Here is a 14,042-nt window from a genome sequence, read left to right as displayed (position 1 = left end):
GGACAGAGCCCTGTGGCACTTCATTCACTATCTCCCTCCAGCAGATATGGAACCATTAATGAACACCTGTTGGTAGATGATTCAACCAGTTATAAATCCACTTAATAGTAGTATTATCCAGCCCACATTTTGCTATCTTGTCAACAAGGATATCATGGGAGACTTCTGTCAAATGCTCTGTTGAAATCAAGATATAATATGTCCAAAGCTTTCACATGACCTACTGAACTATATATTTCTTAAAAGATAAGATTAATTGGCATCATTAGTTCTTGACTAACCCATGTTGGCTTATACTAGTCATCACCACATTATTTTCTCAGTGCTCACAGTCTGACTGCTTAACAGTCTCTTCTTGGATCTTGTAAGATATAGGCAGATTGATATTCAGTTTCCAAGATCCTTCTTTCCCCATTTTTAAAAGACAGGAACATTTGCTCATCTTCACTCTCTGGAACCACCTTTTCTTTCTTTCTTTCCTTTCCTTTTGAGTTCTCAAAAATTACAGATATCAACTTTGAGATCACCACATGTTTCTTCAGTATCATGGGATGAAATTCATCTGTCCTTGGAGATTTGAATTCATTTACAGCAGCAAAGAGTTCTCTTATCTTGAAGTGGAATTTGCTCCTTTCTTCATTAGTGCAATTGTCATCTGGTTGGACCACATTTCTTTTGCGGGAGAAGATAGGTACAGAAGACAGGTGCAAAATAGGAGCTAAGCAGCTCTGCCTTTTCTCCGTCACATGTTACCATGTTCTCCAAGCAAGAAACCTACCGCTTCCTTAACCTTCCTCTCGTTTGATATATAAGAGACACTCCCTTGTTTTAGACACCAGCCTCAGCTCATTCTGAACCTTATGTTTTCTTGACAGCTTCTGGGCTACTCTTTAGTATTTGTCCTTGTATGCCCCTCATCCATTACATGTCCTTTTTCTTTCTCAGGTGTTCAAAGAGCCCTCTGGGCATCCACACTAGTTTCTTCAGATGTCTTCCATGTTTCCTTCTCATGGGAGGAGTTTGCAATTGGGCCTTCAGTAGCTCAGTTTTCAGAATTTCCCGTTCCTCTTGGGAGACTTTAGTCAAGGGATCCTAATAATTTTTATCAGAACTCATTAAAATCAACTTTCCTGAAATCCAGGATACATGCTCAACTTCCTTTGATATCATGAATTCCAAGATGACATGGTCAACCCACCACCCACCCGGGTTCCCAGCACTTTCACATCAACCAAGTCTTCTTAAACCCACAATTCCCAAGTACAATACTAAAAACTTCTATGTTTAGCAAAAAATAGTTCTATATTCCTATAGATCAATACTACTTCAACCATGGTACATTAGCCAGGAATACATCTGAAGTGTCTAGGGAAACTTATCCCATTGCTTTAAAGCCGAGTCCATACTCCTGTTCCTTTCTCACTTTAACTGTGATATGCATTTATTCAATGATGTTAACATGATCTTCTTTAATACTACAAGGATATGGAATATGTATTGGATTTTGTTTTGTAATAAATGAAGGACCGTGGCCACAATCAAAAGAGTGAGGACAGAGTCTAGTGAGCAGTTCCTCTGGCTTGTTTGCATTGCTACAGCTTAAGTGATTATTCTCTCCATAGGAGCCACACCTTCAGGACATTCTTATCATATGCTCTCATTCTGGTAGAGAGAATAAGTAGCTAATTCTTCCACACATCAAAGGGGGTATTCCTAGTTGATTGTGATAGGTAATGAGAAAACAGTGTTTAATACACAGTCCATATGTTATCATGATATAAAAATAGACAATTGCCCAATATAGACTATAGGCACAACAGATGCAAAAATGTATTCTGAAATCCATCTGCATTTTGAAAGTCTTACTGCATTTTGAACAGTTATATAATTAATTTAAGAACTTGGATGAGAAAAGAACATGTATGTCTAGTTATGGTTCAAATAGCAAGTTTAAATTGACTGTCTGTGACTGGACAATGCATCCTGCTGAGTCACAGGATTGAAGAGTGGATCTTGCTTTTAGCAGGGGCAGGATACACATACAATGATCCTGCAAAGCAAGCAGTCATTTCCAGATTGAGGCAAGATACTCCAACAAAGCTGATGTTTCTGACTTGAGGTAAGTTAGTCTTGAGTGAGGCAGATAAACTGATAAACGGCTTAAAACTTGTGTGAAGCTTGGCTGAAGGTACCTGTTTGCCTGTAAACAAGCTTCAAGCCCTGTATTAGGGATGTGCACAAAGTGTTTCGGCACCTCTATTTCGAAGCACCAAAATGCTTCGAGCTTTGCCCACCGAATCATTTCAGTGGGGGGTGAACAAGCGCTTTAAGAGGAGGAAAGCTGGTCTTACCTGCTCCTCCAATGCGCCCCCCAGTCCTGCAGCAGGGTATTTAATCCCAATAGCAACACACTAGGGCAGCGGGGCGGTGGGGGAGGGATGGAGGAACAGGTAAGGCCTGCTTTCCTCCACTTAAAGAGCTCACTCTCCACCCTTGGGATGTGCATGAAGCACTTCATGAACATTCCTATACACACACACACACACACACACACACACACACACACACATATATATACACACACACACACACATATACATATATATATATATACACAACCTAATTTTATTCCCATTGTAGCTCAAGAGTTATCTGCATTACTGTAATAGCATCTCCTTTTAACTAGTTATTTCTCCTGGTTTACCCTCCCGCCCGCCCCACATATACCAGACTGAGAAAAATGAGCAGGATTGTTCCAATGGCATGAATACGGAAGAATGGAGAATATGTCCCATCATGAATTGTCAGATTACCCGAGTCTCTCTTAATCACAGCAAGTCAAATTATCAAGCACATGTGCAGAGGTGCCAGCAACTGGCCCACAACTGGAGAATTTGCTTTGCTTGGAGACCTGAAGACTGAGCATGTTTCAAAAGCTGTATAAGATTTACACTGATTATCTTTAGTGGCAAGGATTACACTGATAACTGGAGTTCCACTCCTTTATCTAATAATTTCTCTCTCTCTTTTTTTTTTTTAGTTTTGGAGAACTGGTACAGTACAGTGGCTAAAAGGGTGAGAGAGAAGGCTTGGTTGAGCTCTCACATCAGCTATGAATTAACTACATGGTTTCACCCATTCCAACAATCCATTATTCTCTCAGATTAGCCCCATATCTAAAACATGGGAATAAAACTGACAGCAGTTGTAAGAATAACTGAAATACAGCAAGAAGTATTTTTTATACATTCACTGAGGAATTGAGCAAGATAAAAGCTTAAACACACGCAGTTGCATCTGAGGATGTTCCACCCAAATATTTCTGCTCAGGAATACAGACCTAGTTATCTCCAGAGCAGTATATACTGTCCACTTAATATTGATTCACTTTGGTTGTTCAGAGATTCCATTTGAGTTTTCTGCAATAATTAAAATTTAATATAAAACTGCAAGTGAAAATGCAAACCTTGAGAAATATGGGTACTTCCAATTGTAAACCAGTGACAGAATGCCAAGTGCTAATGCTACCCTGGATATTTCAAAAAGTCTTAATGTCAATTGGGCAGACAAACCGTACAATTCTCTTGTTACTGAAATGAGAGAGGCTGGAAAAGAGAAAATATAACATTAATCAGCTTTATTCAGTTTTGTAACACACTATTGTTTGGAAACACTTGTCCTCCTTGCTAAGGGTGCTATTCAGCACACAAGACAAAACTCCTACTAAAGTCAAAAGGAATTTGCAGTCTTTGTGAAATACTATGAAGGAGGTCTTTTTTTAGTGTGCATTACAGACATGATTGCATATACGTTTTGCCTAAACCACTGTGCATTAAAAGCAGTAGTTCACAGCCTCAAACATTCACACAGCACCAGTTTTTTTAAAAAAGAATATGTATAAAGGATGCTTTGATTTAGAAATTGAATACATCATGCTTATTTTGCACCACTCTATCTAATCAACTTTCCAAAATAATTTAATTAGATTTGGAGATCTGCAATCTATTTCCTACTGTTCAAGGGTCTTGCAAAGGCTAAACATTACAAGATATTGCAAGTCATCTCTTTATCTAGATTTGTTAGTGCTCGTGTCCTGCCGAGACGTTCTCCTACCTTGAGAGGGAATTTTGGAACTGAGAGTGCGTAAAATAAATCATTCCTTCCAGCAAAACCAGTTTGTTATAGTTACTGTCTGAAGTTCTCTGCTATGCTGGTTTAAACACTAAATAGAATCCTGGACACTTGTGTACCTCAAAAGGTCACTTCAAGCATTCTCAATATTTCTTGGTCCAAGATATCTGAATATCACATGACCTGATCTGTGCTTCTCATTTTCCCTTTAAGACCAATGAGGGCAGGCTTGCTCAATTTTGCCCCTCACCAGCTGTTTCTGGACTACAACTCCCATAATCCCCAGCCACAGTGGCCAATAGTCAGGTATTATGGAAGTTGTAGACCAACATATGGAGGAGTTCTGAAGTTGAGCAGCCCTGCTTCGGGGCCAACAGTAGCTTAGGAGCTACTGCAGGCTGGTACAGACATTAGAGTATCTCCTAAGCCCTAGCCATGGGGCAACTGGAAGGGGGCTGTAATGTCACATATTCCCTTTCCCCTGTTACTCTTGTACTCAAATTCCACATACACACACTCAACGATGATGGATATTTATATACCACTTTTCAACAAAAGTTCCCAAAGTAGTTTACATTGATATAAATAAATAAAATGGCTCCCTGGCTCCAAAGAGCTCACAATTTCCACACACTTTTCTCTTAATCGTGAGGGGTGTTACATCTGATCATTGCTTACAATAGTAGGGATGTGCAAAACGTTTCAATCTCGAAATGGGCCGTTTTGAGTGTTTCAAGCTTGAAACAAAATGCCTTTAAAATAAAGGGCCTGTTTCAAGCTCAAAGTGTTTCGAGTGCCATTTTGGCAGGCTGTTTTTCCCTTGCTGATTGATTTTCTGGCTCTGTCTTCCGATTGGCTTGAGATCTTCTTGCTTCTTGGTTGGCTTGTTATCATACAGATCAAGTGTTATCATGGGCAACTATGCCCCCATTGGCTGGAGGGAGGGAGAACAAAAAAGGAGGGAATTTCAAAATGTATACAGAGGGCCTGGGAGGCAGAGAGAACCCTTAGTGTGTCCTTGAAGCAGATAAATCAGGAGAGAAGGACGAAAGAAATCAAGGAAGGTTTGATTTTGTGATTTTCTTTTCTTAGCATTGAGTATAATATGCTGTGCTATTGTGCTATATTAACTATCTGGTTTTGCTGGATCACAGATGGATAAAGGTAGAACTTGGGTGCCTGCCTTGAATTGTGATTTGATTTGAGAGATAGTGTTGTGGCGAGAAATGGGCAGTGGCATCTCAGGGGTGTGTGATGTTTCCTTGGTGTGATTGCTATGATTAGCTGTGTGTCTGGCCTCGAAACTAACTTGTGCTTCACTCACTGCTCTGGCCTGCTCTGCAGTCTGCATTCATTGCATTCACCTTGCAATGAACTGACCTCCATCAAAAATGTGGCTGAAGTTGCTCTAGTTGAGCATATAGCTATGCAGCTTGCTAAGGGTGCTGCTGTGGCAGATAATGCAATGCTAGGAACATAACAAGTCATTATTGTGTGTGAGAGCAACTTGTGCCAATAATGTTCCCGCAGCACAGGCACCAGTGTTCCCTCTAAGGCGTGCATGTATGCACATGCTCAAGTATTTTAATATCCACTCAGTCAGTTTTAGTCTACTCAGGCTGAATCAGGGAAAGCCCCCCGCACAGCACATGTGCACACACACTGCCTTGATACTGCCACCCAGAAAAAAACTCATTCCACACACAAACGAAACAAATTAGAGAACACTGGCAGACACTGTAGCTGGTAGCGGATTCTGGGTCAGTGATTCTTTTTTGGCCATATTTGGACTGTGTTTGAAATGTGTGTTCTATGTTGAGATGGAGAGATTCCCTTCTACTATGTGCTTCTGCAGTGTTTTTCAAGGGAGGGTTGCAAAATGCAATGCAAAACTTGTGTGCATTCTGCAAGTGCAGCTTGTTCTGGTCATAGGGAACAATCTGGAAATTCAAAACACCTTGTTGTTCCCCATGAGTAGCTCCTAGGGACACCAAAAATGGGTTGGGTGATAGGGCATGATGGGTGGTACCTACCACTCAAAAACAAAAGAAATGGGCAAGCAGGCAATTTTAAACAAATTTTCAACCTTTCTCCCAAACCTTCTTAGGATCCTATGGGGGTTTGGGGAAAAGGTTAAAAATTTGTTTAAAATTGCCTGCTTGCCCATTTCTTTTGTGGTTTGGATGGCAGGTACCACCCATCGTGCCCTACCACCCAACCCACTTTGTTCCCCACGGGTAGCTCCTAAGGACAATGGGTGTTTCGCATTTCCCCATTGTTCCCTATGGCTGAAACACTCTGAACATTTAAAGTTTGTTTCATTGAAACACTCAGCCTGGCTGCTGTTTCAACAAAATGTTTCAAGCATTTTATTTATTGTTATTTATTTATTTATTTATTTTGTATTTTATATCCTGCTCTTCCTCCAAGGAGCCCAGTAAAACAATAGTCAAGGACACTTCCAAACCCTAATTAGCCATGTCTCTTTGCACGAGGGGTGGGATTATGCCACATTTGCCCTATGACTCCAATCTAATAGAGATATTTCTCACTAAGGACCATTTATTGGAATAGAGATATTTCATCATTACAACTGCATGCAATACCTTTCTAGTCAATATAGCTGTGTGCACGTAACAAAATATTTATCAAGCCACCATGTACAAGAGCTACAGTTTTTTGTATTAATAGGTAGCATTTCTATATTATCCAGGCTAAAAATGAGCTACCTTTCTATTGTATCCAATTATGAGTTCTATATGACTCCAGGACTGGGATGTTCCTTTAACAAATTATTCCAAAAGCTCTTTCATATCTGACAATTTTCACAATTTCCATCTTTTCCTATATATAAACACACACTTCCCCCAATATTATCTTCTCCCTCACAAGAATACCATATATCCATCCATAATTTTCATGAGCAAACACAAAGCACATATTTTTTACTATGAATCCCAAATGTATATCCCTCAGACACCATGTTTGGGGAAAATATTTAATATCATCCAAGACACTGTGATAAAGTTCACTAATACCAGTGCGCACTTCCCACAGGGAAAAGCTTGCAAATATATTCTTCTTTTTCACACAACTATAAAACTCATTCCAAGGTTTTAAACTAAATGGAATCCTACAGCAAAATCACAGGACCTCTTGTTCAGAGTCTTAAGCCTCCAACTTTCCAGCTTATACAACAGGTAGTGTAAAACTGAATAATCTAAAGTTGAATAAAATTGTTAAATGTGGTCATGTCTTACTGCCATTATTTGTTAGCCACAGAGCTAAAATATGGTTTCTACCTGTTTCAGTCCCCAAGTCAGTCTCTGGACGAAGATGCTGTTCTTTTTCATCTTGCAGAATAACTTCTCTGTGCCAGATGCTAACCAACTTAACTAGGATTTCTTCACATCTGTTTTTCTTTTCTGAATCACAGGGTTAGAAAGCAACAGTGTCCAAAGTTGCCTTTGGAAGAAGGCTACTCTCCGCTCAACTGCGTCCAAGGAATAGCTTGAATATGGGGAGATGACACTTGGGCAGCTTGTTTTCCTCCTACATGAAATCCCCACATAGTGAGAGGACATGAACCAACCCATTGCTCTTATTTGTGTCATCCATGTTGGCTCCCCCTCTGCAAACCCTCAATTCGGGAAAAGGAGGGAGGAGACAGCTGTTACAACAAAGAACTGGAAGGAACCCTGGCTAGATAGGGTGCTTTTGTGTGGTCCCAGATCATGCTGATTATGTGCCATATTTTCCTGAATAGCTCATTGTTTACCCTTGCTTGCTTGCACTCCTTCCAGGATCTCCATCCCTTCTCTCTAATGTTGCTGAGAAAGCAACATTAGTACTGGACTCTACCACTTTTACCTTTTCTGAAGTTAAACACGCTACCAACCACCAGTCATTCCCTCTCCCCACTTTTAAAACAAGTCGCTTTGGTATCAGCTTTGCACAATATCTACAACCACACACTGAAAACAGTTGTCCATCCAACCGGTTACTTTAAAATAAGCCAAGCCTAATCAAAGCCTTAAAGTCTCCCTTATTCTGGAGTCAGCACACAGGCCTTATCACAGTGTGTACACACACGGGCCATGACTTGTATACATGGTTATGATTAACAAACACATGGAATGCAAGTTCCTGTGGATCTCTTTTCAAGAGATAGGCAACCCACACTCCATACACCCACACCCATTACTTTTGAGTCCAACACATACCTGCCTATATCAGGCCTTCACAAATCTCAGGTGATAGGGAACCATGGTGTCCAGATGAGAATATTCAAAGGGAAAGTTGTTTAATAACATATTTGTCCCAGGCAGCCCTTTGTGTTCTAAGTATACTATTTGAAAAGGAGATAAAGAGAAACATTACCCTTACCCTCCGCCTCCACAATGTCCATGGCTAAGCCTGGCTCCTGAATTTTTGGCCTGGCTCCTAGATTCAAATAAAATTTGTCAAGCCTGGGCTATACCCCCTCATATAACTCGCAATCCTCAGCATTTCTCCTTTTCCCTGTCCAGAAACATACCATACATAACACACTCCCTCTCCTGAACCACCACAATTCTCCCTTTCATCAGTTCCTCCTATATATTAGACCCTTTAAACAGTATCTGCCAAGAAATGGACACTGTTTCTTGGTAGCTATACACAAACAGCAGCAAACAAAGCAAGGCTAGACAAGACCTGGCCAACCCAGCAGCATTAAGATCAGGCCCTCTCAAACCCCATTCTGGAATCTGCTTCCCCTACCACCTCCCCCCGCCTCAAATAATTCACAGAATTCCTGCGCCACCTGCAAGGTGGGGGGGATGCCTCTTATATACACACTCATGAGCCTCCACATTTCTACAACTCCTGTTTCTCATCTCCACTTCTAATGTTGATGTACTCCCAGAGCACCTCTTGCAACCCCTATATTTTATCTTTTTGACCCCTACCACAATTTCCTGAACAATTTTCTCATAATTCAAGGCTCTTCTGCTAGAATCTTCTCACCCTCCCACACACACAACCCACCCCCCCAACACACACTTCAGGAACAACCTCTGCAAATCAGGCAACTCCCTCAACCCCTCCAATCCTGGTTAATGCCATCTCCCTCAGATTTCTCCCAAAGCTCACTGCCCTTCTTTGCAGTTTGCCTCATGGTCCTCCAATAATCCTTTCTCACAATAAAGTAAAGTATCAATTCCATATACCCTAACCCTAAATTGGGGGGGGGGGGAGGAGTTCTCAGTGCACTGTAATATTGTAATATTGTCTCCACCCTGAAGTGTGTTCTCTCTCTCTCTCTCTCTCTCTCTCACACACACACACACACACACTCTCGATGCTTAGGCTCCTCCCCAACTACAATCTATCCTTCCTCTCCTAGCTCATCATACCCTCCCCATTCTGCATGGGAGACACAACTCAGTGCAAACTAACCCCTGCCCCACAACTCTGAATACTACTCTACAAGTACTGCAGCCCCACTATGCACATACTAAACTCCCTGCAACATGCCACTCCTGTTCTAGTTCACCACCTCCCCTCAGGGAAGATCTACAGAATGGAAGTAGAGAAAGAAAAAGACTCCCTTTGTACAGTCTAGTTGCCACAATCTATAACTGTAGACAGTTAATGCTCTCCCAACACAAAGCTCAGACACTGCCCCAAATGGCTCACCAATCATCAAAGGACCAACAGTTCTCCAGGCTTGGGTTTATGCAGAGGAGGATGGTTCTTATCTAGTAGCCACACTCACCGAGGAAAAGTCCATCACCTCCCCATAGCAATGATCTTCCCCCCACCTTCCAAATGAAGGTGAGAATAATCTCCTTCAGTGCAGTCTAGCCCCGGCGCATGCTAAACACTTCATGATATTCGACCCCAAACACACACACACACTTAGCAAAGTTATCCCCTCCCCCTCTGCCATCCCCTCCCTGTCAGTTGTTTTCTTTCCTGTGTATGGGGGGGAGCGTACAGACTCTCCAATCCAATCTGATCACCCACCCTCGTGACACCACCACCCCAAACGTGCCCAGAAAAAGAGCCCCCCTCCACTTTCCGACACCACCACCCACCCACCCCGATTTCAGGGGTGGTGATAAAAGAATTTTCCTTCAGTGCAACCTATGCCCCCATCCTTCCCCAATTCATTACACACACGTATGCCCTTCTCTCTCTCCAGAAAGATACCGAAGCGAAGTACCCCCCCACACACACACACACCACACACCAAACTTAAGAGGCGAGAGAGAGAGAGAGAGAGAGAGAGAGAGAGAGAGACCATGCAACTAATCAACGCTCAGCTCACCTCAAACCGGCTCTTGGTGACCCCGTTCATTTCCCTCCTCATGGTGGAGGCTCGGCGGGGGTCGACTCAGGTGAGGCCAGGCCAGGCCGAGCCGAGCCAGGCCTGGCCCCCCGTGTCTTGGAAGCGGGCAGCAGCAGCGGTGGCAGCCTCCGTCGCCTGCTTAGCCTGGCGTCCTCCCTTTTCGCCGCGAGGAGGGAGGAAGAGAGGAAGGAAGGAGGAGGAGGAGGGCGCTGGGATGGAAGAAGAGCAATCGCCTCCTTCTCAGACAACGGGGGTGGGGGGTGACTCCCAGGAGAATGGGAGGGGGGGGTCAACCAACCAGCCGCACCCCCTCCTCAGACTCCGGAAACAAGAGAGCGAGAGAAAAAGAGTCCGGCCTTCCTCAACTACAACTACTACTTCTTCTTCTTCAACCCAAAACAAAAACACTCCGCACCTGCCAGCAACAGCGCCGCTCATTGGACGGCGGCGGCGCAGACCGGGAGGAGGGGGAAGCGGAGAGAGAAAGCAGAGACAGCGCGCGCCCGGGAGTGCGCGATGTGCGAGAGCGCACCCACGCGCGCCCCTCTCAAGGAGGAGGGCGCTGGAAGGTGCTAGTCAGTATTTTTCTCTCTAGCCTTTGCAGCAGTTCCCCGCCCTTCCACCACGTCACGCACGTTTCGGTTCAGCACCGAGGACTGCCGCCCCAATCCTGTACGCCTTTTACTCGCCGGTTGTTTAAATCCGACTGTGTTTAATGGGGCTCGGCTTCCTCCAACTGTACGTGCATAGATTATTTTATTCATAGACTCACACACAACCACACATTTAAAATCACTTGGGAGCAAGTTCCCGCTGCTAAGTGTGCACAGGACTGCAGCCTGAATCTTACTTTCTGCTGAGTCAAGTATTAAATGAAACTATTAGTTTTCTCATAACCACGAGTTAATATGCTGGATCGTTTTAACTCTTTAGCCACTGTTCCTTGATGTTTAGCTATTTATTTTCTATACCCTTCCTCTGGCTTGCATATGATTCCCAGGGGCTTACATCCCAGGTAGTATCTCAGGTACAGAACCAGACTTGCTTAAGCTTCAGCAGTGGGTCACCTCTGCCTTCAGATCATACTGTTTATTTTATTCAGTAATCTTTTGCAGTTTGTTTGGACATTTGTCCCTCGGGGATCCTGTAGAGACTGTGGGGGAGGAGTCAGAAAGAAAAAGAAAAGGATAAAATGGAGTTGTTGCTGAATCAACTTTTAGTTAAATCTACATAAAATTTCCTTGTGTGTATGGGGCAAAGTAGCCATTAAATGAGATTTTTAACCAGCTAAGCGTGTGAGCCTGCAAAGCTTGTGAATGTCCCTGCAACATCATTTCATTGCATCACTGGGCCTACATTTATGAACTGCTTTTGCTGCTGCTTTGTTTCTCCAGATTCCTGAAACCTGCAGAACCCCTGAAGGTACTTTTTCTTCTCAGTCCTGGGCTCGATGGTTTACTGGATGCCCACTGCAGCATGGCTCAGATCCCACCACCATCTTTTGTTTTTTGTCCACCCTATGAGAACCTGCGCTCCCTGGAAACAATGGAGGGTCTATTTCTGCAATTCCATCCTCACCATACAAAGCCCTGATTTTACTCCAACAAAACCATATTACTTTACTGCATGGGTCCTGAAGGCCAGAGAATATATAGTCATTCCCCCTTACCTGCCAGCTTGGAAGGGTATGCCTATTTTTATGAAGCTGCTCTTCAAGTCTTAGATGTTTATTTCAACCCTGCTTTGAATGTGATTGCTAAACGTTTTATTCTAGATCCCAGCTGCCTGGTGAATCTATCAATCAGTATATCACAGCATTGTGTGCCTTAAGTGTAACCTGTGAGTTTGCCAGCTTTACTGATGAAATGATCAGAAATCAGATTGTTATGAAAACAAACTGCTCCATACAGCATGAAAAATTGCTATTGGAGCAGAAACTTACCTTGGATAAAGTTACAAAGACGGCTAGGAGGGTGGGAAATGTTCTTCATTGTGCCAAATTGCTCTCTTTGGTACCCCAAAACCCACCTCCTGAAATCCAGGTTGTTCAGTCTAAATCCTTCCAAACGCATTCTCCTCATATGGCACTGCCCCAGAAAGTGGCAGCACCACAAGAAAGGAGGCGCACCAATGTGGAGACTCTGCTCACAAAGCCAATTTTGCTCGCTATCCTACACGAAAGGCCATTTGCAACAAGTGCAAAAAATGGGGGCAAATCTTTGCTAAGGTTTGCAAGTCTGTTGTCCACCCTGTTAAGGAGTCTGATCTCAAGAGAGGAACTGAAGAGGAATTTGATCTTGCCTCCAGTTTTGACCTTGCAGATGAAGCTGATGAAAGTGATGGACTTTCATACCAGAAGACCAAACAGCTCCTATGCCAGAGAACCCTTTTGCTGTTTGGATTCCCAACAAATCCTGCGTTCTCATGACATGCTCCATGAGAAAGTGCATACTGTCAGGTTCTCTGGTTTTCATTTAAGCAACATGCCAATCATGTGAATCAGGCAGCCCACTATGTACCTAGTCACCACACAAGTGTTATACTTATCTTGTGGCAGCTTCATTGATTTCCTGCTCTCTTCCAGGCCAGATTCCAATTGCTGGTTTTGACTTTTAAAGCCTTACACGACTTGGAGGAACCAGGGTACCTATCAGGCCACATTTGCTCATATGAATCTGTCAATCTCCTTTGATATTCATCACAGGACCTACTCTTGGTGTGCCACGGATGCAGATTCAGTTGGTGGAGACCAGAAACAGGGTCTTTTCGGTGGTAGCCCTCCTCTTTGGAATGCCCTCCCCCAAGTGTTTCACCAGCCTCCCACCTTGATACATTCTTTAAAGAACTTGCAAACTCTTCTTTTCCAATAAATGTTTTAAAACTAGTTTTAGTCAGATTTCTAGTTGTAACCAGTTTTAGACTCATGTGATATTGCCCACATCTTGACTCTTATTTTGTTTTATTGTAAGATACTTCAAACAACAGTGTGCTGGAAGAGGGGGATATAAATATTTATAAATAATACATTATTTAGTGGGGAGAGAGTCTCTCTCCAGTGCCTGTTATTGGTGACGGTGGCAGCGGCAATGTGCGTTTAAGACTGTGAGCCCTTTTCTTATACCTTGTGCTATGTAAACTGCTTGAGAACTTTTTTTGTTGAAAAGCCGTATATTAACATTCTCAATAGTAATACTGAGACCAGTGGCCTACATCGGGAGCTTTTGTAACAATTACCAAGATAATAGATGTGAAGTGTATTGAACACTTGAAATGCACTATGTAAATAATAAATATTCTTACTATTGTATTTTCCTTGTTACTCTACTACTGATAACAACCAAAACAAATGTATTTGGTTGAAACTGTCTATATAGGGGTCTTTTTATTATTCTTGATCAATATGTAAAACAGCAAAAATAAAAACACTGCTAACACAAATGTACAATTTCTAGAATGCATGTACCTTTCACAAGATTCCCTGTCATAGCCCCCACCCCCACAATAAATAAAAGTTAAATAGAATATTTATATGGAGAGCTTCAGCATAGGCAGTGTAATGACATCTTACTAACAAATG

At 42.7% G+C, this 14,042-nt stretch overlaps 1 protein-coding gene and 1 long non-coding RNA gene across 9 annotated transcripts in view; one reads left to right on the top strand and one right to left on the bottom strand.

Annotated features, from left to right (window-relative positions):
* The window catches only part of FBXL20 (F-box and leucine rich repeat protein 20), a 113,331-nt gene extending 102,456 nt beyond the window's left edge, over positions 1 to 10,875 (bottom strand). The window contains exons 1-3 of one of the 8 annotated variants that reach the window (XM_053260886.1): positions 10,445 to 10,875; positions 8,355 to 8,479; positions 7,434 to 7,556 (exon numbers count right to left, since the gene is read on the bottom strand). In XM_053260886.1, coding sequence (XP_053116861.1) covers positions 7,434 to 7,484 — 51 coding nt within the window. In that variant the 5' untranslated portion in view covers positions 7,485 to 7,556; positions 8,355 to 8,479; positions 10,445 to 10,875. Of the gene's footprint in view, positions 1 to 7,433; positions 7,557 to 8,354; positions 8,480 to 8,517; positions 8,541 to 9,186; positions 9,387 to 9,889; positions 10,064 to 10,444 lie in introns of those variants that run through there. The other 7 variants (XM_053260879.1, XM_053260880.1, XM_053260888.1 and 4 more) reach the window with 7 other exon arrangements.
* A 202-nt stretch (positions 10,876 to 11,077) lies between these two features.
* On the top strand, positions 11,078 to 13,772 carry LOC128329519 (uncharacterized). Its single transcript, XR_008309690.1, has 2 exons — positions 11,078 to 11,203; positions 11,860 to 13,772. It is a non-coding gene; the product is annotated as an uncharacterized LOC128329519 (long non-coding RNA).
* The last annotated feature ends 270 nt before the right edge of the window (positions 13,773 to 14,042 follow it).

This window comes from Hemicordylus capensis, chromosome 6 (genome assembly GCF_027244095.1).
Source record: "Hemicordylus capensis ecotype Gifberg chromosome 6, rHemCap1.1.pri, whole genome shotgun sequence".
NCBI lineage: Eukaryota > Metazoa > Chordata > Lepidosauria > Squamata > Cordylidae > Hemicordylus > Hemicordylus capensis.
This window is presented reverse-complemented; position numbering and strand designations above follow the sequence as displayed.